The 25,355-nt window shown below is 40.1% G+C and overlaps 1 protein-coding gene across 12 annotated transcripts in view; it reads left to right on the forward strand.

The window, feature by feature from the left end:
• Positions 1-25,355, forward strand: part of REPS2 (RALBP1 associated Eps domain containing 2) — a 221,350-nt gene that overhangs the window by 48,980 nt on the left and 147,015 nt on the right. For 9 of the 12 annotated variants that reach the window (XM_064573814.1, XM_064573817.1, XM_064573818.1 and 6 more), the window contains exons 2-4: positions 8,544-8,667; positions 19,570-19,718; positions 21,101-21,227. In XM_064573814.1, the coding sequence (XP_064429884.1) occupies positions 8,544-8,667; positions 19,570-19,718; positions 21,101-21,227 (400 nt within the window). Of the gene's footprint in view, positions 1-3,617; positions 3,940-8,543; positions 8,668-19,569; positions 19,719-21,100; positions 21,228-25,355 lie in introns of those variants that run through there. The other 3 variants (XM_064573815.1, XM_064573825.1, XM_064573824.1) reach the window with 2 other exon arrangements.

Raw genomic sequence — 25,355 nt, forward strand, 5'->3', positions numbered from 1 at the left:
GGGAGTGAGAGAGTGAGAGAGAGAAAAGAGTAAGTTATTTTGTTCAGTGCTGCTCACTTCGTAGCAAGGCCCGAACACAATGCTTTTAATGGGGAGGTGCCTAATACATTTTAAAGTGTTAAGTATTTCCAGGTATTAGTGGGCTTTTCTGTCTGAAATTATGCCTAAGCACTGAATGTCTGTCTTCTCGTTAACAGTGTGCTAGTTTGGCTTAGGCATATACTGTGGTACTTGATGTTGAGTATTTGGATATGGGGGTTCATATTTTCTTGGGCAGCTCACCCAGGTACCTCTGGACTGAAAATTCCTCTTGATTTTTAGAATGTGTAAATGAACAGGAAAGGAAAACTCAGGATGGTTGACCTGACTCTTCAGCTGGTACAACTTGTAAGCATGTCCTTCAAATATTCCTCTATATTTCTATTGTTGAGGGTGCCTACTTGGGGGCTGACATCTCCTGCGGATTTGCTGAGAAGGAGGCTTGAAGGAAGAAGCCTGCAGTGTGCATCTCTGGAGCACCTAGCTGGTGGAGCATCACTGAGGTGTTCTGGGCTCTGAGGCAAAGGCATGATGAGGCCTTTCCTCGTGCTTTGATCCTAACCAGTCCTTCCTACCTGAGCAGGGATGGAACAGATAAGTTGATATTCTCTTATATTCCTGTGGGAACTCTTATGGCTATATGGTGTGAAATGACTGAAGCCAATTTAGCAGCCACTTGTAAAAGTAATTACAAGATGAGAGAAAGAGGAGTGATTCTGTTACTACAGGCTGTGAAATGAATTAATTCAGCAAACATTAATTGAGCAACTGAAAAATAGCAAGCATTGTAAAATATGAGTCCTCGGGTACACATGATAAAGATATACTCTTGCCTTGGGCTGGGCACTTGGGGGATAGGGGAAGGAGTTGGGAGTACAGTGGAGACAATGACCAAAATACAGACTTGGCTATATTACAAGGCTAGTGATGTGATAGAAAGCTAGTGAGGAGGGTTATTGGAATGCAGAAAACATGCCATATGGAGTTAAGGTTGCAAACATAAGGTTGGTCTTGAGGTAATCTGGAGAATGAGTCTTGCGGGTAATGAAGTGGGGAGACCTCTGGCTTCCAGGCAGGGGACACACCAGGTGCCCATAGGTTTGAGTGGCTCTTACGTGTTGAGAGACTGGTTGGCATCTGGAGTGGCTGAAGCCTTAGATGCAGGGTGGGGAGGAGGCAGACGTGGGATTGTTGGAAAGGTTGTTTAGGCCAGATGGGAGGGCCTCAAAAGCCATGCTCAGGAGTCTGGGTTTTACAGGAAAGGGAACGAGGAGCCCTGAAAGTCCCTTTGAGTTGGGGGTGATCTTGTTTCAATAAGATCTCATGGAGGGAGTGTGAAGGATGGTGTGGTGAAATTGCATGAGTCTAAGGGCAGGACTTGAAGTAGTCGATGTGTGAGCAAAGAATCTGAACTCGGCAGCTACAGCAGAGAAAGAATAGTAAATAAGGGTCCACTGGTGCTCTTGCAGAATTCTTTCAACCCCTCCCAACAAGACTTTTTACAATTTTAAATCTTTCTAAGGAAGTCTTTAAAAAATACTTGAAAGAGAGAAGCTTATTCCAACTTTTAAATAGCTCTGAAAATTTATTACATTTCAGTTAGGAAAGAAAGTATTATTTCAGGGAAACTGGAACATGTGTGGACTGATTACTCAGCACAGTCACTTAATCTTTCAGAATTAGGTTGGAGGGAAGCTAGTTTAGTGGCCTTCAATCTTCTTCCAGAACTTTGTCCAGGTTCCTCCCAAATGGTCGGTGAGTTTTTCTGATTCGTATCCAGCACCCCCACAGTTTAGTGTACATCTGTAAGCTGTAAGGAATTGATTTCATCCATTCCTTTTTTTCCCCCTCATCTCTGGCCTTCCACCTGAGAAAACAAATATGAGTCCATAGGTTCTTGTTCTGTGTCAGAAATTTGCACAACGTGTAATCTGAGGTGGATCCAGCTGAGAGTTACAGGTTTGGAGTTTAGACTAAAAAAAAGGAGTGGAATCTTTCTATTTTTTCTTTATTTTGAGCAAGGCTTGGCAACTTGGACTGTTTGAAGGAGCAATTATATAAAATATCTCCTGCTAATTGAGTATTTGGGGATAAAGCACCACCTTATTTTCTTCAGTTTGTGTTAAAATATTTCTACCTACAATTTAGAGCTTTTCCATGGAGAATTTAATTTAGATTTAGAACATCTTGAACCTTGAGAAACAAAACTTAGAAAATTAACCTCTTTTTTGAATTGAGACATTTCAGTCTTACAAGGGTCCATACGTAAGTTCCAAAGGCTTATAATAATTACTTTGTCTTCCTTATGGCTTGAATATTTCAGAAATTTCTTGGCATGTCTCTTGGAGGGTTAGTGTACAAAGAGCAAGAAAAGTGACCTATGGGTTTACCTCATTTATGTGTGTATGTTCCACGTTTGCTACAAAGCAGTGATCCTAGTGGTGTATGGGACCAAAGGATACTTTCCAAGGTAAATAAAGCAGTTTACTAATGTCAGATTTGAGTGTTGGTCTCAAAGTACCAATATGGAGGTTTAATAGCAATTTCATTTACCTTTAGTTAAGAGCTTTTCAGTTCTATGTATTACTTACGGCAAAGCAATATCTGAAGGTTAACTTGATATTAAATTAACACTGAAATAGTAGTTAAATTGTTTGCATGTCAAGGATTATAATTTTTTAGGGATTATTCTGCAACACAACTATATTGATGCTGGAACCACATTGATGATGTTGGTGTTTTTTCCCATGTATAGGCAAGCCTGTATCTGAAGATGTGTAACATATATTCACAGTAAGGGATGTATTATACAACTCAGTTACTTTTTGTGAGGGTTGGTTCATTCACTTAATTGAAAATTTTTTTGACTGCATCCTGGATGCCTGTCCTTGTGCTGGGTGGGAGGTGAATGGAAGTTACCCCTTGCCCTTGGAGAGAAGACAATTTAATGGGAGGCAGAGATAAACAGATAATTATAATATGTGATAAGTGCTGAAATAGACATGAAAAAGCTTGAATGTGGAGAATGTCAAACATACATGTAAGTACAGACAGAGTAGGAGAATGAACCCCCATTAATGCCATCACCCAACTTAAACAGTTCTCAACTCAGGGGCATGCTTGTTGCACCCATACGCTCTGCTCTACTTATTCCCCTCCCGCCTTTTATTTGGAAACAAATCCGAGGCAGTATATCATGTGGTGGGTGGGCATTTATATATATTTGAAGAGTCAGAGAATACACAGGGAAAATAAACTATACCTGGGGACTTGGGAAGGAAGGAGCTACAGAGAAGTAGCATTCAAGAACGGAGGGAGTAAGTTCCAGTTTCAGGTAAAAGGGATGGAACCCAGCAATTACTGAATATCCCTAAGCATTGTATTAGGTTCATTTAGTACACTAGTTCATTTTTTCCTTCACAATAGTCCTATGAGGGAGGCACTATCTCTGTTTTACAAATGAGGAAATTAGGTTTCAGGCAGATTCAAATAAATTTGCCCTAAGTTATAAAACTAATTAGTTTTCCGTGTTGCAAACCAGCCTTGACTTCAAGGCTATTTAGTTTGCCATCTTCTGCACCATGTGCATAGATACAGAGAAGTGAAAGTACAAGATGTGTCTGTGACAGTGGGAGAAATGGAATGCAGCTACAGAAGTGCGTGTGTGTGTGTTCGTTTGTGTGTCCGTGTTTCATCCATGTTCAGAGATGAAACTGGAGAAGCTGTTCCGGGCGAGGTTGTGAAGGGACTTTAATGCCAAACTAAGGAGATAGAATATTGTCTTGAGGATGGTGGACTTCCAGGATGAGATGTCTTAAAGCATAACAGTATTGTCAGCTTTCAAAAGGAAGAATATGCAGATACTGTGGAAGACAAACTGGAATTGCAAGATGAGCTGAGGTGAGTATGGGTCAGAAAAATTATTTATTCAACCAGTATTTATTAAGTATAGACAATATGGCAGAGAATGAACAGATGAACAACAAACACATCTCCCTATTTGATGGAGATTAGTAGAGAATTGGTCACATGCAAATAAATGGTCACATGCCCGTGGTAACGTTGTGGTTTATAATAAGAAATATGTATTTAGTCTCCAGCCCAGTTCCTAAAGCACAGAGCCCCTAAAACCCTTGGAATTTCCTGTGATCGGAGCAGTAAATGTGTCTTTTTTTAATGTTAATAAGGTGACTTAGGGTAAGCCCTCAGGTAACCAGGATGGGGGCTGGTTGCCAAGGGAACCAACCTTGTGATCCGAGGTTTGGAACTTTGGATACCCGCCCCCCACAAACCTCCAGGCGGGGAGGGGGCTGGAGGTTGAATCAATTGCCAGTGGTCAGTGATTTAATCAAATCATGCTTATGTAATGAAGCATCCATAAAAACCCAAAAGGACAGATTTCAGAGAGCTTCTGGGTTGGTGAGCACCAGGTATTTGGGGAGAGTGGAGTGGTGCTCCCAAGAGGCTATAGAAACTGCACACTCCCCCATACCTTGCCCTATTCATTTCTTTCATTTGGCTGTATCTGGGTTATATCCTTTTTTATACTAAACTTAATCTACTGAGTAAAATGTTGAGTTCTGTGAGCTGTTGTAGCCAATTAACCAAACCTGAGGAGGGGGTCATGGGAACATCTGATTTATAGCCAATTGGTAACAACCTGGGCTTGTGACTTATGTCTGAAGTGGGGGGGTGGTGCCCAAGGGGGCAGTCTTGGAGGACTGAGCCCTTAATCTGTGGAATCTGATGCTGTCTCTAGGTAATCCTGTCAGAGTTGAGTTGAACTGTAGGATACCCAAGCGTTGTCTGGAGAATTACTTGGTGCTGTGTGGGATACCCCCCCCTTCACGTTTTGGGATTGGTCTCAGGACCATAATACCTATGATCCTATGAAAAGGTGATAAACTTCCTAGTTCTCAGAAAAATGCAAAGTAAAACTACAATGAGATATTATACCACACTCCCATTAGAATGCTGAAAATGAAAAAACCTAAAAATACCAAGTGTTGGCAAGGACGTAAAGCAAACTGAATTCCCAAACTCCCTTGGTGGCAGTGTGGCCGTATCTACTAACACTAAACATACACATATCTGGTAAGCCAGCAATTACCACTCTTAGATAAAAACCTAAAGAGAAATGTATTTCAGGCCAATGTATTCTGCTCTACATGTCTTGACAAGACATGAGCAAGAATATTAGAGCAGCACGATTCAGAATAGACCCAAAGTGGAAACCATCCAAATGTCCAGTGGCAGAAGGATAGATAATTTGTGATATATCCACACAAATATTTGAATAACAACTAAAATGATTGGACCGTAATTTTCCTCAGCAACTTGGAACAATGTTACAAATAACATTGAACAAAGAAGCCAGACATATGGGTACATACTCTTTGACTCTGTAAAGTTCAGAAAAAGGCAAGACTAATTTATGGTATTAGAAGTTAGGAAAATGGCATATGGGTAGCGATTGAAAGGAGCTGCACAGGGCGGCTTCTAGAAGACTTGTAATGTTTTATTTCTTGATCCTGGCTGCTTGTTATGTAGTTGTGTTCCATTTGTGAAAACTTATCTCCCCATACACTATACACTTAGGATTTGTATGCTTTTCTGTATCTATGTTTTTCCATATGAATATTATATTTCTTCTTGAAACAAATTCTGATAATTAGTATTGATGTCTACTTTTCACTTGAGGAAAACTCACTATTACCTGAAAGTCACACTCGGGTTTTTCATCTCTCTCAGTATTAGTGCCTGCATGTTTTGTTGCGAGAGCACTACCAACTATGGAATAAAGTTAGAAAAAAGTTAAAGAAATCTGTCCCTGTATGGTTAAGTGTGTGAATTCTATTTAGAAAATCTGTCACGGTAGCCAGGTGAGATATTAGGAAGGGTTAAGGCTGTGACAGGGGAGAAGATAGCCTTGATTTGGGACATGGGTCAGTGGTAGGATCAACTGGATATGGTTGCCATTGGAGATGTTTCTGATTTAGGATATGGAATAGTTGACATCAGCAAGATTAATTAACAGGTGCCAGGATATGTGGGAAGGGGCTTATTTATGTTATTGTCTGAGATGGCATTGGGTATCTGTGTTAGGGTTTTGGAAAAGTGCATGAAGCATCTGAGATGTTACGTTTGTAGAGAGTGATTTGGTGATCATTTGGATGGTAATTGAGGCCTGGAGAGGGAATGAGATCACTGAAGGAGCAGTAATTCTCAGCCTTGGCTGCACATTAGAATTACGTTGAGAGCTTTGCAAAAATACGCATGCCTGGGCTGCACAATTTACCAGCTAAAGCAGAATCTTTGGGGGGTAGGGCATAGGTAACTGTATTTTTCAGAAGCTCCTCAGGTTATTCTAATATGCACCTAGACTGGGAACAAAATAAGACAAGTGGATCAATAAATCAGACAGCAGTGCATTTATTGAATGGGCACTATTTTCAGCGCTGCTAATTAGCTCTCGAGGTAATTACCGTTACCTCTTTTTACACTTATGGGGAGACTGAGGCACAAGAGTTAAGTAGTTTGCCTTAGGTTATGCAAACAGCTAATTAGTGCCCAGGCCAGGATTCACAACCAAGTCATTTACTCCAAGGGCTGTTCTCTACCATAACATCCTATTGCTTCTCCAGTCAGTGAATCTGGGGAGGATTGAGACTTTTGGAACAGCAGCCTGAGAAACTCAGCAGACCCTCTCCAATGAAGCAACATTTTAAATGGTAACAAAAAAATATAAAAAATAATTAAAGTCATTGGAAATTGACCTGAGGACATACAGCAAATGGAGAAACATTCAAGAAAATCTCCTAAATCTTGGTAAGAGCAGTGAGTCTGCAGTATTTGAACCATGACCTGCTCCCCACCTGTCCTCCACCAGTTCCATATGAGGAAAGCTCCATTCTTGGTGGATCCAGCCAAGAAGACAGTACTCGCCCCCTCCCCCCAACCCCAGCTTGTAGTCTAGGGCTAGGAGAGTTAGACCACCTGCTCTGAGAAATACTAGAAATATCAGAAGGAAAGAAGGGAGCGGGGGAAGAAGGGAGGGAGGGAAAATGAGAGAGAGAGGGAAAATGAGAGAGAGAGGGGGGAGGGGAGAAAGAGAAAGACAAACACTAATGTATACATCGAAGAAGCCCAGCCCTGTCCTGCCCCCTCCTGTGGCTGCCAGGCTGTTTGTCTCACTGTGACTGCAGGCTGGGGATGCCTGCAACCACAGTGATGCCCGCAGTTGGGATGGGGGCTTGGGTGTAAGGCCAGTTAAATACCACAAAGCTCAGTGTTCTTCCTGAGATTCACAGCTTTTCTTGAATAAACGCTCCCTGGATTGCTGCGAGCCTTTGGTTCATTTCCAGAGTTCTGTCCCTTTGCATAGTTTTCTCATTGCTTTGATAGAGGAGAGAATTTTTGGAGGCCTTTATTCCCCCCATTTTTTGCTGACATCCTAGTTGAATTTTTATAGGAATTTTCTTAAGATTAATTAGTGGCTGTTTATAGTTTGGAAATCTAAAAGCCCATCCATAAGGACCAACTAAAAAAAAGAAACCACGGTGTATCTTTATAGCAGAGTATTATGTAGTTGTTAAAAGAAAGATGTATTTTTAACTCTGCTGGTAGAGAAGATTTTTTTTTTCAAGGGATAATGCTAAATGAAAACAAGTTGCAAAATAGTATATGGTATTCTGTTTGTATAAAGTATTGAGTAAACAAGAGGAAAAACACAGGTGTGTGCTATATATATGCATAGAACATTTCTAAAAGAATATAATGTTTTCCTCTGGGCCATAGGAAGTGGAGGGTCCTTTTTAGATCTTCACCCCATTTACTCTTATTTGAACTTTTGAGTATTACTTTGAAATAACTTTAAAAAGTCATTGAATATTTGTTAGTTTTAAACTACCAATAGGATATGTGTTAATTTAAGGTCTGCAAATTAAAGATTGCAAGATCTTAAAGACATTTGTGTTCATAGGAACCTCCCCCCCCCCCCCGCCCCTTTGGTTCTCTGAAGTGAGCACTTGTGATGTAGTTTCAATGCTTAGGAAATCCTGTTGCCTGAAAACTTTAAAAATAATTAATTCACTTTTAGTTTTGATCAGCTGGGATAATCCACAAGTAGTGGTAATGACTAACCTGTTCTCTTTTCACCCCAGTGATCTTCTAGACTTTGTACATTAGTATCCACCCCCTGAACAAGTCACTGTCTTTTGTAAGAACAGTAACAGCCATCTTTGTCACCTTTATTTTTGTCTTTGAAAGAGGAGGAATAATCACTCAGTCCTGAAACATCATGAGTAGGTAGAATTTAATTATCTGAATTGAAAATCTTCCTGTAAACTGGTGGAAAAAACCCCTAACCAGTGTGTACACATAGGTTCTCCAGGGAGTTTTTGGTTAGCTACGCTGTGAAATCCTTGAGATTTCATAATATAGCTTGTCTCATTTTCCTGTTATGAAATGGGGTTTTCAGCCTGGTTTTTCTTGTCTGTTTTCAGATCACAGAACTGTGTGGTGCAAAGCGGGTTGGTTGGTTTGGTCCAACACAGTTTTACATTGCCTTAAAACTGATTGCTGCAGCACAGTCTGGCCTCCCTGTACGGCTAGAGAGTCTTAAATGTGGTAAGTATCTCCCGTTTATGTATTTGATTGTCCATGATGGCTGTCTTGTTTATGAGAACCATTTTTAGTGGGCTTAAGGCCCGTTATAAGCATTTGTGGAATTTCTCCTTGCTTCTTCCAACTGTTGTAAAATAAAGTAAGAAAACTTAGCAGGTATCTTACTTTTTCTTTTTGAAATGGGAAAAATATTCAGAGAGTGACCTGAGATTCATGCCTTTAACGGACTTGACGTTAAAATAGTTTTTGTTCTTCAGCAGAAGGAGATCGGGACAGGAATTCTAGAGCCTGTGGCAAAATAATAACATGTAGTTTTATTTTCCTCTTGAAGAATATATAATGCCATTTGAAATTCTGTTAGGGACAAGGGGACAAGTACGTGGGAGAGTTAGAGTGGAACCGCTCCTATTTCTGCTCCTGCCCCTGCGAGTCCTGTCATGCATGATCGTCCTTTAATCCCCCAATTCCTGAAGCACCCTTCTAATGATTAGTAAGTCCTCTGGAGCTACCAGACTTTTGGCAGAATGAATTTAGCTTCTCAAAGTTTTGATTTAACGTTTTCTTATCTTGCCATCCCTGCCCCCAACCCAGTGAATGTTTGAACACTTTCCACAACTTAACAAGTAAAGCCCCAGAGCATCATTTATACTGCCTCAGTATTGGGTTTACAAATCTCTATGAAGAAGGTGGTTATTCCAGGGCTGTGCTGAAGTCCTCTGTTCATTTACTCTGATCTGAGTTACTTTCATAAGTTCATGCAGCCATGCAGGAACTTTATCCTTTTCCTCATTTTGAGATAAAAACCACTCATCTGTCCATGCCTGTCCTGTGAAGTTCTTGATAAACCTCAAAGTGGGTTCAGGAACCTTGTAGGACAACTCTTAAATAGCTGAGAAGATTCTGTTAGCTTGACTATGGGAAATAAAGCCCTTTTGCGCTAACCATCAGGGAGCCAAAATCATCCCACTAATCTTTATTAAAGGCTTAGTGTCCGCCAGATACCATCTCATTTAGTCCTCACGACATCCTACTAAATTAGGTGTTTGTGTTAGTTTGCATTGCCTACGATAAACTGTGAAACAAATCCCACTGAAATCCCAGTGCCTTAACAAAATACAGGGTCACTTCTTGCTTTGCAGTGGGTCGCGGTGACCCTCTAGGGCAGCTGCCCTCCATGTGGTGGCTTCAGGATCCTGGCTACTTTATCTTGTGGCACCCCCCCTCCCCTGGCAAGCACCTGTTCCTATAATTGCTGCAACAGAGAAATAGCTTCTCACCCTAGCAGTTAAATACTTGGTCTTGGATATGACTCACATGACTCCTGCTCACAGTGCATTGGCCAGAACTTGTCACATGGATCCACTGAACTGCAGAGCAGACTGGGGGCGGTGTAATTCTCTTCTGTGCCTGCAAGGAGACAACTGGCTCTGGATAAACACTGGAAGTCTCTCCTGTGGTACTGTTGTTATCCTTCTCTTACAGATGTGGAAATTGAAGTTTAGGGGGCGTTGAGTAATTTGCCTAAAGACATAAGGTTAGTAGAGTTTGGAGCCAGAAGCTCAGCCTTCACTTTCCTCGATCTTCATGCATAGTAGCCTCTTCTTGATTATTCGGTTTAGTAAGGTGCTGATTATAATCTGGAATCATGGAATATATTCTGAATGGGAAAAAAAATCTTACCCAAAGGCATCCCTTGATATTACATAATTTGGTTCCTTAAAATAGTTTTTAATGGAGCATTATTTCAGTGGCAAGTTTGGTGTTTATCACTATAAGGCAGAGTGGTCTCTGATGTAAGTCACTTGCTGTGATTAACATCACATTGTAATTGGACTTGGGGTAGACACGGAAAGCTTCCAGTTTCCATTCCATTGTAAATGATCATTAAGCTTTATTGTTGTATCTTCCAACTTTATCTTCTGGAAAAGTTAAAGCTGCTTTGTTGTATTCAAGAATAAATTTTTAACACTTTTGTTGTTTATTTTACGTTAGAATGGTCTTTTACCTGATTTGTGCCCACATCTATAGCCAAATTTCCTGGGAGCGGAAAAGGGGGAGAAGGGGGGGAGTTGTCTAAATTATGACATGTGTAAAGGATTAACACTTTTTCACAAGTGTAAGGCCTTTTCAGTTGTATTTTATAAATCCTGATGCTGCCTTTTACCTTTGACAGTTTAAGTATACTCACAGTTAATTTTGAACTTATTCCTTCATTTAAAGATTTATTAAATGAAAGTTATTTGCAGTCAGCATATGTTAAGTAAGAATGAGGGCAACATTGGGCCACACTTTGAGCTGCCACTTAGAATTTTCCAATTTACTGCTTGAAATCCATTAGTTTAATGTTTGATGACACAAACCTTGAAGGCCAAAGAGAATGCTCTGTGAGAACTTAATCTGAAAGGTTGTAGTAGCTTCATCACACTCATGGAGTTGTGAGTCTATTCTTACTTCACGAATTACATGCGTCTGTGTGCATGTGTGTGTTAACCTCTAACCCCCAGCCTTGCCCATTTTGGCCAATGCCACCAGCATCTATAGTTGCTCAATCCAGGAACCTAGAAGTCATCCTTGATTCCGCCCTTTCCCTTGCTCCACAATGTAATCCATCAACATTCCTGGCAGTGCAGCTCTAGTCTCATTGCTTGCTCCCTCCATCTCTCTATACCTACTAGACCCAGCCATCTTCAGCCACTCACTCAGATATCACAGTGGTTTTGTCATTGATTTCTTGGCCTCCTCTCTTCTCTCTTTTAGTCTCTTTTCCCATGCGGCAGTAGGAATGATCTTTTCATCCTACTCCTTGAAATCCTCCACTGGTTGGCTTGTTGTACATCAGACTAAAATCAAAGTCACTACACTGATCTTTAAGGCCCTTAAGTAATCTAGTCTCTGCTTCTCCATCCTCATCTTAAACTTGCCCCCGCCCCTTGTGTTCGCAATCTGTAGCCCGGCCTCCCTGGCCTAGCCATTTCTGGTGTGGGAAAGACCATGTTATCTTGAGGTCTTGGGTTCCCGGCAGTCTGTTTCTCCCCCTCTCTTTCCAGTGGCTGGCTTTTCCTCCTCATCCTTCAGGATTTGTGGACTGTCCCCACCATCCTGTCTAAAGTAGGTTCTGTCAAATTAATTCATTAATGAAGGAACCAGTGTAGAGTAAAGCTGGTTCAAGAAAGTGTAGGAGAGTCAGAAGTATTTATAGTCATGGAAAGATAGAATGCTGGAGTAAGATTGCTAAATTACATATAAAATTGATGAATGCCCTGTAGAGCAGTAAAACTGTAATTTGGTTATTATACTCTTTTCTAAGATGAAATTCACTTGCATTGCTATTAGACAAGATTAGTTAGCTAACAGTTTTCTACCAGTAAAGTTGTAAGATGCATAATGAAGAGTAAATATTAACTCAAAACAAAAGTACATATCCCTAGGGAGTTAGGTAATCCTTGGATGGGTTAATCCTGTTAGATAATGCTTCTGTGTGACAGTCCTCTCCCTACCTTACTCTCTCTCAGCATCTGTTCCTTTATAGCACTTTAATCAGTTTGTAAATACTCCTTTACAGGTTTGACTAATTTCTGTCTTCCTCACTAGTCTGCAAGCTTACCTGAAGGGAAGGGAGGAAGATCTGTGCTGTGGAGCACTGTGGACACTCAGGGCACATTTGTTGAGTGAATGAAGAGATGAGTGTTTGTGCATGGGGACTGAGTCTTAATCATCTGTCACTTTTTAAGCTCAAACAGTTGGATTTCAGATTCATCCAGAACTCCTGAGGGATTTCTAAAGAAGTCTTCTTTCTCAGGCCGTGGTTCCCAGCCTTGTTTGCACTTGAGAATCTGCTGGAGAGCTTTAAATGCAAAGTAAAAAATAGAGGTGCTAGGGGCCACCTCCAGAAATTCTCATTTAATTAGCCTGTGGTACAGCCTGAACATGGGGATTTTTTTGTTTTATTTTTTTTATTCTTATGTTAATCCCCATACATTACACCATTAGTTTTAGATGTAGTGTTCCATGATTCATTGTTTGTGCATAACACCCAGTGCTCCATGCAGAATGTGCCCTCCTCAATACCCATCACCAGGCTAACCCATCCTCCCACTCCCCTCCCCTCTAGAACCCTCAGTTTGTTTTTCAGAGTCCATCGTCTCTCATGGTTCATCTACCCCTCCGATTTCCCCCCCTTCATTCTTCCCCTCCTGCTACCTTCTTCTTCTTCTTCTTTTTTTTTTTTCTTAACATATATTGCATTATTTGTTTCAGAGGTACAGATCTGAGATTCAATACTCTTGCACCATTCACAGCGCTTACCAGAGCACATACCCTCCCCAGTGTCTATCACCCAGTAACCCCCTCCCTCCCACCCCACCCCCCACTCCAGCAACCCTCAGTTTGTTTCCTGTGATTAAGAATTCCTCATATCAGTGAGGTCATATGATACATGTCTTTCTCTGTTTGACTTATTTCGCTCAACATAATACCCTCCAGTTCCATCCAAGTCGTTGCAAATGGCAAGATCTCATTCCTTTTGATGGCTGCATAATATTCCATTGTGTATATATATATATATATATATATATATATATATACACACACACCACATCTTCTTCATGAACATGGGGATTTTTAATAGCTCCCCAGGTGATTGTTATGTGGAGCCAGGGTTGAGACTGAGTTCTTATGAAAGTTGAGTGGAGCATTTTCGAGAGCTTTGCTTACACCATGAGTATATATTTGGTTATAGCAGGGCCTGAACTGGGGTGAGGCCAGAGGCACCCAGCATACGTAACTTTAAGGGGGAACTCATTCTCAGGGCTGTACAGGTGCTGATTCTGCGTTTAAAGAATCAGGGCCTGAGAGTAACCACCTCCTTAAATGTTGGCACTAGATCTCTCTCTAGCTTCACCTTATTTGGCCAGTTACAGAGATGGTGAAGCCTTATGATGATTTAAGAGAACAGAAGGAAGGGGTGAAATTGAGGACCAATGAAGAATTCCTGATGAGGAAAGTGCATGGTGGACATTTTCCCTGGGAGCTGTTGTCCCTTCCTTTCTGAGGACTGGTCATAACAGGGTGTGAGGACTGAGGGAAGGGATAGGTAGGGTTTAGAGTAGGTTTTGTATCCTCTTGTGTCATGGGCTCCTTTGGCAGTCTGATACTCCTTCTTGGAATAATGTTTTATTTTATTTTATTTATTTTTTAAAGATTTTATTTATTTATTTGACAGAGAGAGACAAAGTGAGAGAGGGAACACAAGCAGGGGGACTGGGAGAGGGAGAAGCAGGCTCCTGGCTGAGCAGGGAGCCTGATGCGGGGCTCGATCCCAGGACCCTGGGACCATGACCTGAGCCGAAGGCAGACGCTTAACGACTGAGCCACCCAGGCGCCCCCGGGAATAATATTTTAAATGTATACAAAGACATAGGAGTCTAAAGGAAACCAATTATATTGAAATTAAAGCTAAGATATTTTTAAAAAGTGTTATATGGCAATATACATACTTCTTCATTAGTGCATTGAAATAAGAGACCTAACAGTGACCTAAATAACTACCATACTTTCAAAGTAGTGATGAGCATAAACAGTACTTCAAGATGTCTACAACAAGTGTAATGTGATATATAAATATCTGATTTCGGTGGGTGACAAAGTTACAGTTGCTGCTAATGATACTACAGCGCTTTGTTGCCTGCATTCATAATTGAAGGAAATGCTAACTTGCAGTTAGGGTAGGGAGAAGAAAGATGTAATTTTTTTTCTTATCCAAGATGACTGACCCCATGATTTCTTTCCACAGCCCCTCTGGGAGTCTCTGAATGCTAATAGTACAATAACGTGGTTCACATAGCCTCTGGGGCTGTGTTCCCCAAACTGGTTATTGATCTAGTGGCAGTCTGACACAGTCTGTAGTGAAAAGGAGAAAGAATTAGGACAAAAGAAGGAGTTATTTATAAAATGAAATGCATTCAATTCTAAGGTTTTTTTTTTTTTTAATTAAATGCCCTTTTATGAAATTGCTGAGTAAATGTAATTTATTTGCCATTACCCCTCGAAAAATTACAAGAGAGAGTCCCCGCAGGCAGGAGTGTTGTGGTCATGCTTCTGTCACCAAATTGCTGCATGACTAAGACAAGGCCCACCCTCCCCTTCCTGGACTTAGTTCTTCACCTGTAAGATGTGGATATTCCAAGCAGGTTTTCTCTAGGCTATTTTCCAGCTCTGAAATGCCACAGTTTCATGCTGAGTGTTCAGACCTGCAATAGAAAGAATATTTTAATTTTCAGGATGACAGTATAGCCTAGTGGCTGAGTGCAGGCCCCCAGCAATAGGTTACCTGATTTTGAATTGTTTGCACCATCTCTTTTTATTTGTGTGCCCTCAGACAAATTTCCTAACCTTTTTGAGCTTTAAATGGCTCACCTGGAGAAGGGGTATACCAATAGTACCTGTCCTACAGGGTTGTTGTGGGCATAAAATCAGGTATTGTCAAAAATTTGGAAAAGCATCTAAACTGTGCCAAGTAATAGAGCACTTACTAGCCACATATGGTTAGTGTTGGTTGAGGAATTGAATTTTTAATTTAATGTAAATTATTTAAAATTTAAAAATACTCAAGCCGTGTAAAATATTTTTCCATTAAATGCACCTTTATTGTTTTAGTAAGGCTATGTTTTACTTGAACCATTGCATTGTGTAAGACTGGGATCAGCAAACTATTCCTGTAAAGGGCTAGGTGGTGGATATTTTAGGCTTTGTGAACCATATGGCCTTTGCTGCAACTACCTGACTCTGCCCTTGAACTATGAAAGCGGATATGGACGATATGTAAACAAAGGAGAGTGGCGTTGTTCCAAAAAATCTTTATTTATGGACACTGAAATTTGACTGTCATACAGTTTTCACATCACAACTATTTTTCTTTTGATGTTTTTCAGACATTCAAAAATATAATACCCATTCTTAACTCACAGGGTATACAGAAATAGGCAGTGGGTTGGACTTAGTTCATAGGTTTATGCCCAAAATAAATTAATTCATGTCCATCAAAAACCATTTATTAGAATGTTTGTAATAGCTATATTCATAATGGCCCCAAACTGGAAACAGCCCAGATGTTTATCATAGGAGAATGGATTTAAAAAAAAATCTCAATATATTCATAAAAATGGATTATTCCATAGCAATGAAAAGGAATAAACTATGTCTACATACAGTACACTGGATGATTCTCACAGACAAAATGTAAGGGAAGCTAGTTTCAAGGATAAATACTGAGTGATTCCATTATGTGAAGTTCTATAATGGCAAAGGTAGTTTGGATTTAGGTATTAGAACAGGGGTTGCCGAGTGGGACAAGGAGAGGGGATTAACTAGAAATGGATGTGAAGGAAAATTCTATAGGATGGAAATGTCCTATCTTAGTTTGGGTGTATGTTCTTATATATACATTTGTCACATTCTTCAGATGGTACACTTAAGATTTATGTAAATTATCCCTCCATACAAAATACTCCTTACGTAATTTTAAAAGAAATCAATTAGTTGTTAACATTTAACATTATAATATCTCTTAGTAAAATCCAGATTTCTGGCCACAGTGGTCCACATTCCCTCGTGTCAACCATCAACTGGAATTGTGCTGTTCTAGTAGGGTAGCCAGTAGCCATACTAGTGTGGCTACTGAGCACTTGAAATGCGGTACGTCTGAATCAAGGTGTGCAGTGCATGTAAAAACACCTGGGACTTTGAAAGGTCTGAAAAAAAGAATGTAAACTACTTCATTAATAATTTTTATCTCGATTATATCTTATAATAATATTGGGTTGAAATAATTATTAAAATTAATTTCACCTGTTTCCTTTTTATTTGGAAAAGTTTTGAAAAATTGTGATAAAATATACATAACATAAAATTTACCATAAAATTTATCTTAACTGTTTTTTTTAAAGTAATCTCCACACCCAGTGTGGGGCTCAAACTCATGACCTTGAGATCAAGAATTGCATGTTCTACCTACTGAGCCAGCCAGGTGCCAGCCAGCCATTTTTTAATTGTACCATTTAGTACATTCATATTGTGCAACCATGTCCACCATGCATCTCCAGAACTCTTTTCATCTTAGATACATGAAACTCTATAGCCATTAAACAGCTCTGCATTTCCCCTTGCCCTAGTCACAGGCAACTGCCATTCTGCGTTCTGTCCCTATACATTTGACTATTGATCCTTCATATAAGTCAGTCATACAGTGTTTGTCTTTTTGTGACTTGCTTCTTCACTTAAAAAATATTGTAGTTACTACACAATTTACAATTATGTATGTGGCTCGCCTTCAATTTCTAGTGGACAGTATTGAAGGACAGTGAACAGCAGCTGCCATTTTAGATGGAACATGGGCTCTCTGCTCAGCCCCACCTCTCCCCATTGTCATTTACCATTTGTTATTCCATTTCTGTTTTATGTTTACATTTTTTCTAATTGAGGAAATGGAAGTATTTCTTATATTCATGTCTCCATCAAATATGGAAAATGAAAGGATTTTTCCCTTACTTTTTAGAGGGTCAGATGTTTAGAAGCATAGTTTTCTTTGTGGAAGGGAAAAAGTCATTTATATTTAATATACAAAGTGTTTCTGTGTTCAAAGACTACAACCTAAGATGACATTATGAAACAAATTACTGCCTTGGATGGCTGTACTCATTGTCTCCGTGGCCCCCATAAACCTTTAATTTGAACTCTATTTCCTTGTGTTAACTTAATTCAGTTTAGGAGAAAAGATTCTAACCAACTACTACAAATGGCTCTTGTCTTGTGATTACTTGACACAGATAGCAGATACTTTATTGATTAATTTTTGAATGAAATTTCACTATTAAATATGTTCTCCATATGACTACAAAAAAACATTGAGACTGAATATTTACAAACTAGAGTTGTACTTTTGACTTTTAGAAAGCTTGGAGCAGTTAAGGGAGATAGCAACTTCATGAAAGTTTTCAGTGATAGGATTATTATTATGTATGGTTACAATTCTGTTAAGTGAGAGTTGTTTAAAACCACATTAAGCAAAGAAAGTACAAGAGAAATTCAGCTGTATTTTGTGTTTTACTGTTTGGTGGCCATCTGCAGGAGAGAGGTTCTTTGCCAGGTGAATAGTTCTGGAGAAATGCCATCGCCAGGGAAGGAGACTGTGTGATGTGACAGTGTCCTAAAGGATATCTGGGAGTCCTAGTATAATAATAGTTGATATTCATCTTCTCGTGTTTGTATTCTATTGTTCCCAGAATTATGTGTTGAACACCCAGTAAAACACTGGTCAGGGAGTTTACAAACGTGAACATTTACTTCTCTTCTTCCTCAAGTAGTGTTTGGAAGTAGAGTCATCCTCTTATGGGCAATCAGGGTGCAAATTATTTTATGTGATTTTGTTCCATCTTTTTAGATACCTTTTGCAGACTGAACTGAAACAAACACCTTTCTGAGAAGATAACCGTAGGATGAGCTTATATTTGATTTATGAAGAATCTAGGTTTTCTTTTCTTCTGCCTTTTTTTCTTTTGAAGTCCCTTCCTGCCTTGAGTACTGGAGAGCTGCTGAGGTTGGGAAACATTACCATGATCAAAATGGTGGCCATCCTCTCTTTAGAGGAGAGTCCTGGTTTAATTTTCCAGGTTGCTTATTCTATTTATGTCTCTTGGGCCTTTGGCTGATTGATCATGCAGGGAGTCATCATATTGCCTACTTCTTTGAATCAAATGTGGACATAGCAACTAAAAATAAACATGATGTGGATATTAGAGAACCAGGGGCCTTCTTTGCCTGGGGAGCTAGGATACTTGGTTGTTGTTGCTAAGATGTTTTCTGGCTTTAGCACAGCATCAATCAGTGGAAATGCAGCTGTGTTTGGAATAGAGCGCTGATGGAAGTGCAGAGGCACGGTGATGAGTATTATCCTGAACAATGGATACAGATGCAAATCATTATGCATAATCCATAATATTATCCCCATTTTTGGAGTTCTTTGTGTTGTGTGATTGTGTGTGATTTGCTGTGCTGAGAACTAGAAGTGTGCCAAAGCATCATTTGTTTCAGAATAGTTTTATCAGATATTTGAGAGATAAGTAAATATTCCAGACTGTTGCGTTTCAGCTCTTTGTAGCATTGTGAGTGTGGCTATTGGTTTTGACAGTAGAATCTGGCTGAACGTTGGACTGATGGCTCTAACTTGATACCATTTTCCTTATTCTATTGTGAAAAGACAATTGGAGATCGAGTGTGAAAATTCCTTAAGGAATGACATAGGGTGAAAACCTGTTTTACCCAGTAAGTTTGCCCTAGGAATGAGCGGCCTGTCTGTAGGGCAGCAGCTCTAGGCACTGACAGCTCTGCCAGAGATGATGAGCTGTGCGATCTTGGGGGTGTTACTTAGCTCCTTTGTGTTTGTTTCCACATCTGTAAAAGAAGGCTAATGATAGTCTTACCTTATTGAATTGTTGTGAGGATTAAATGACTTAACATTTGCAGATCTTACAGTAGTGTCTGGCATATTAATATGTGTTGTATAGGTTTTGCCTCCTTCATTTGCCAATTACTGTGTTTATACAATATCACATCCTTCTTGCTGGTGCTGGACTAAAGGCTGAGGTGGGAGAGCAGTCCACAACCTGAATATCCTCTGCAATGATTTGACAGCATTTAAAAATGTGAAGCCAGAACGCTTTGTTGTAAAGCAGAAGCATTTTTCTCTCACGGCATTATTAGAGTCTTCATTATGTCAAAATAAAAATTTAATCTATATTTAGTGCTCTGGAATTTTTCCTCAAAAGTGATTCATCTTTTGGCCATTGAGTCCCGCTTTTCACAGTTTTAAAATGAAGCCTTACTTGAGCTTCTCTGATTCTGGTCCTAAAGAACTGCCACTGCCTCGCTTTATGATGTCAAAGACTGATGCTGACATACGATTCGGGAACCCGGCGGAACTGCATGGCGCTAAGGTTCAGATTCCATATTTAATCACAGAAAAAAATACCTTCAAAAGAATGGACGATGAGGATAAACAGGTAAACAGTCTGATAAGGCATGTCCTTTTGATTCTGACCATGAAACCTCACGTAGCAGTGCCTCATATCTGCTGTCAAGCTTCTAGCAAACCTCACCATCTGGGATTCAATTATAGACTTGGAAGTCAGCCAGTAAAGTTTCCTTGTAGCAAGAAAAAGCAGCTGACATATAGCCACCCCTGGGCCCTTTAGAGCCTACTTGAATGTAGAACTGTGTCCAAAGTAAAACTACTGATTTAACACACTTACTTGATTTCTCTAATCAGCATTTCCAAATGGGTTCTTTGAAATGTAGCTTATAGGAGTTTTTTTATTTTTTATTTTTTTAAGTAAACCCTACACCCAGTGTGGGGCTTTAACTCAGGACTCCATGATCAAGAGTCACACGCTCTACTGATTGAGCCAGCCAGGCATCGCTAGGAGTTTTTAATAGACCCTCTCCTCACAAAAAGTTTGGAGAAAAGGTTTCAGTGGTTAAATATGTTTGGAGAATGCTGCTTCATATTCTTTTCTTGGGGGAAAGACTACATCCTCAGGCTTGGAGAGTTATAGTGCACGTTAGCACATTCAAGGCCCTGAGAAGTCCTGCTGTAAAGAGACCTGGAGATTTGTGTTTACTAAACTTCTTTGACCAGGGAATCTTTTCTTGCAGAGCATGTTTGGAATTCCATCTTGGGAAATGCTGCCATTACACATTTAGCAGGTTAGGGACAAGGATAGGGAGGATGGGCTTTTAAAATTAGAGCACTAATTGCTATAGTCAGGTGGTGATTGATAGAGACAGAAGTATAATATCTCAGAAGAGTGAGCCTATCAAGAAAGAGGTAAATAGTCTTACACATTAGTAAACCCTGAGGGCATCAAGGTACAGCTCATGCTTCTAATAAAGGTACTGAATCATGCAGAAAAGTCAAATTATATTCAATATAATATCTTCTGTAAGACAAAGAAATTTGCCATACAAATATTCTTTTCTTTGCTAGAAGACTTGATAAGTGTAAATCCAGGAAATAGGAGCCTTTATTAATGAATGAAATTTGAATTTACCCACAAAGAGATCAGATTTGGGACGTATGAATGCCTTTTCATGTGATCATTGTCTTCCATTTTCCAAAGGAAAATTTTAGCGGAATAACTGAAAGCATTTCAGGCTTGTTTTAGTAAATTAGGCAACTAAGCGCTGGTGAGACTTTGTTCTCTGGGAGATGTGAATCCTCAGACACGGCATTTTAACCAAACTGTGTTTTTGAGAAAACATTCCTTCCATTTGTTAAATCAGCCATCTCGCCGGCAATAGAGTTGCATTATACTTCATAACTGCAGCTCAGAGCGCCAGGCTTCTCGAGTGATTGGCTCTGAACTCTGCTCTGGTTCTTTTGAAGCAGGAAACACAGTCTCCCACGATGTCACCCCTCGCCTCCCCTCCTTCTTCCCCGCCTCATTACCAGAGGGTGCCCTTGAGCCATGGCTACAGCAAACTGCGGAGCAGCACAGAGCAGATGCATCCAGGTAAGAGGCGATCTTGTTCAACTGTCCCAGGCAGTGTCTTAGAGACTCCTTAGTCTATCAGCCAGCAGTGCCACCAGCTGCTGAATCTCTGGACTTAATTACCTCTGTCCTTGAAAACATGGCTCAATTTAATTTTATACTCTCAAGGTTTTTTTTTTAAAAAACTAAAATGAAATATATCTTAGTAATGCCTTGTCTCCTATCCTACAGACTAGTTTATCTTTAGACTTGTAAATGATTTAGATGATTTAATCCTTTGTATACAGATTTCATTACACAGGAACATAGCACGTGAAAGATGGGTATTGTTTTGGAATTGTTCCTTTTTTTTTTTTTTTAAGATTTTATTTATTTATTTGACAGAGAGAGACACAGCGAGAGAGGGGACACAAGCAGGGGGAGTGGGAGAAGCAGGCTTCCCGCAGAGCGGGGAGCCTGATGTGGGGCTCAATCCCAGGACCCTGGGATCATGACCTGAGCCGAAGGCAGACGCTTAATGACTGAGCCACCCAGGCGCCCCGGAATTGTTGTTCCTTTCAGCAAACATTCCAAACATATTTATATAACAACTGCTTTTATGAAACTACTTAAAAATATAACTCTGCAAAAGCAAAAGAGTTGATTCAACCTTTAAAGACCAATCACATAATGAAAATATTTAGCTCTTGTGTTTGGGAATAAGAATAAGGGACATAAATGGTAGGGGAAGCATTTGCTGAGAAATGTGTATAGTGCCTAGTTGTGGGGTTGCCTGGTTGCTCACATTTAATCTATGCTGGCCATGTTCGTGGTAAAATACATTAGTTGGTTCCGAGGATGACTTGCAGAGTTGGCCATCTCGCCTGCGGTGCCTAAAGCTCCATAAATTCACTGCAGCATCTTGTCCTCCTGGGGCTCAGGCTCGTAGTTTAAGATAGGACCAATTAAAGGTATTCTAGAATTGGTTATCCGTAACCTTCCTTTTGTACTTTGTGGACTGTGTTTGAAAATGACCCAGTTTCTGCAGGTTTTTGCTGCATTGAAAATAGTGGTGAGTTCTAGAGGGACACAGATAAAAATGTGTGCTAGGCTAAAGAGAGGTTGTAATCTTGTAGAGAGGAGCGGGTGTGGCATAATGGAAAAATCTTTTGATTGGAATCAGAAGGCATGGGTTTAATGTGACTAGCTATGTGATCTTGGGCAAGCCATTGAACTGCTCTGAACTGTGATTTCCTCTCCTCTTTTAAAATGGGGTAACAGTATTCTATAGGGGTTTTGTGAGGATTAGTGAGAACACAAGTATAAAGTCTGATGGGAAATTCAGTCCTATGCAAATGCAAGATGATGTTATTAAGGGTTAGTAACAAAAAATGACTCTCCTGAAACTTGGATGACCCATTAGAGTCTGAAACGAAATGAGAATTCTTCATTTTCCTCTTATAGTCTCTTCTGCCTGACTTCCCTAGTTTTAGAAATGGAGTTTTTTTTTTTTTTGATTCCTAATGTTATTTGGGCTTGGACACTGGAGTTTTATGCCCAGCGTGGTGCCTGTTTTTTGGCTTTTAATTCACAGGTGAGTCATTTTTTGTTCTACTGAGTCAGCCTATTACCAAGTTCGACCCTATCTTTTTTTGTTATTCCTTTAACAACTTGTCTGCATTTGCTCTGTCTACTCCTTGCCCCGATCTTTCCTCATTCCATTCACATTGGGCTTCCATTCCACCATTGGCAGGGAGACAACCCGCTTCTCTCCATCTTTCTCGACTCTTAGAGGCCTATGTCACGGCTGACCATGCCTTCGTTCTGTTTTATTGTTTTCTAAATGATAAAATGCACACATTTAAAAATCTCCAGTTTGAGTTTTAACATCCATGTAGCCACCGCTTTGATCAAGAACAGAACATTTATGTCACCCTTTCCAGTCACTCCTTGGCCCCCATTGTGAGGACTGTTCTGACTTTTATCACCTTAGATGAGTTTTGTCTCTTTTAGAACTTGATATAAATGGAGTCCTCTTGAATGGTTATACTCTTATGTGTCTGCCGTCTTTCCCTCAGCACAGTGCTTGAGATTCATCCATGTTGTTCTGGGTCTCAGTAGTTTGTTTCTCTTTATTACTCAGTAGTGTTTCGTGTGAATGCAGCACAATTTGATGATCCATTTTCCTGTTGATGGACATTTGGGTTGTTTCCAGTGTTTGGCTGTTATGAGTAAGGATACAATGAACGTTTGTTTGTGAGTCTTTTTGTGACATATATTGTCATTTCCCTGGCACCTAGGAGTAGAATTGCTGTACCTTAGGGAAGGTGTATAAGAAACTGCCAAAGAGTTTTACCAAGTGCTTGTATATTCCTACTGGCGATGTATGAGAGTTCTGTCTTCCTTGCCAGCATTTGGTTCTCTCATTGGTTTCCTTTTCTTCAGTGCTTTTAATTGTAGTCATTCTATTAGATGTGAAGACATTTCCTTGTTGTCACTTTTTATTCTTGGAATGTATTTTTCTAAGTTACCCCTTCCTGTTTTTTTTTTCCCTGATATCATGAACCTTAAACTTGATGAGCTACTGTTCCAGAGGGTTCTTCTTTGCACAGCATACCCATAGAGAGGAGTGTGAGTGAACTCTTTAGTTGCCTGTTTCTCAAAGAGTTTGAGTTTTTTGGGTCTAGCCATTGATTAGGGTCCTTTAACTGGAAACAAGGTCATTCAGAAATAAAATGTTTACAGGTGCTGCCATGTAGATTTCTCTAAGTCAAAGGAAGGGAGAGTTTTTCTAGCTGCGACTTGGTTCAGTCTTGTGATTTTTGCTTCTAATTGATAATATTCACCTCAAAGCTTGTTCACTCCTATTTTTGTAATGTCTGTAGATTCTCCCCCAGAGGATTTTCTTGGCCTGTCTTCTTCCTTTTCTTTCATATATCCTTAGGTCAAGAAGTAAGAGAATCCCACATGTCTTCATTCTCTCTCTCCCCACATTTTCAGAACTCAGTTTTTCTTTTCTTTCTTTTTTTTTTTTTTTAAGATTTTATTTATTTGCGAGAGAGAGAATGAGAGACAGAGAGCATGAGAGGGAGGAGGGTCAGAGGGAGAAGCAGACTCCCTGCCGAGCAGGGAGCCTGATGTGGTACTCGATCCCGGGACTCCAGGATCATGACCTGAGCTGAAGGCAGTCCGCTTAACCAACTGAGCCACCCAGGCGCCCCAGAACTCAGTTTTTCTTAAGGCTTCCATGCTCTTTTCCATCAGTTTCTTAACTCTGTTGCCTTCACCATGCCATCAACCCATCTGACAAACCCAGGATTCTCTTTCCTTTTTCTGTACTCCATCTTCCCTTTGATCTAAATAGTAGCATATCTAAAATCTGTTAAATCTTAGTGACTCTGGTAGTAAGCATTGTTGGAGTTATTCTTTTTTTTTTTTTAAATTTGAGGCAGAGAGAGAGAGAGTGCGTGGGAGTGAGTGCACGAGCGTGGGGAAGGGGCAGATTCCCCGCTGAGCAGGGAGCCCCATGCGGGGCTCAATCCCAGGACCCTGGGATCATGACCTGAGCCAAAGGCAGTCGCTTAACCAACTGAGCCACCCAGGCATCCCTAGAGTTATTCTTAATTTATGCCTTTTCAGAAAGGAGTCTCACTGCTGGAATATTTTTCTAGGAATACATTTTTCTGGGGTCATTTTCCTGTCCAAGATTCTGCTATGATTCCTGGCTAGTGGGGAATATATGTCAGTATGTTTTAAATCAGACTGAGTGTCTCCAGACCAGTCTGATTCAGAGCCCCTCTTCGACTTCTCTCCTGGCTCCTGCTAGTCTGACTTGCTGGATGTACCTATAGTTAACATTCAGTGGCTAAGACTTGTGTGCCAGGCATCGTGCAGAGATCTTCATGTGCATTATTTGCTTCTTAGCACAACCTTCAGAGGCAGATCCTGCTACTCATATTTAAAAAACGGTTAAATCACGGTTATAACATCCATATAGTTAAGTAATATTTAAATACCTGTAGTGAAAACAACTGTTCTCCTTCCCACTCAACCTATTTCTGATCTCCAGAGGCAACTACTTTCAAATCTTATCTGTTTCTTCTGATACCTAAGGTCTTATCTCCATATCAAGGTACCTGTTCTGTTTTTTCTTACACATCTTATTCTGAC

This window comes from Mirounga angustirostris, unplaced genomic scaffold (genome assembly GCF_029215605.1).
Source record: "Mirounga angustirostris isolate CCGP_5_RB_7025 unplaced genomic scaffold, mMirAng1.0.hap1 SCAF_11, whole genome shotgun sequence".
Taxonomy (NCBI): Eukaryota; Metazoa; Chordata; class Mammalia; order Carnivora; family Phocidae; genus Mirounga; species Mirounga angustirostris.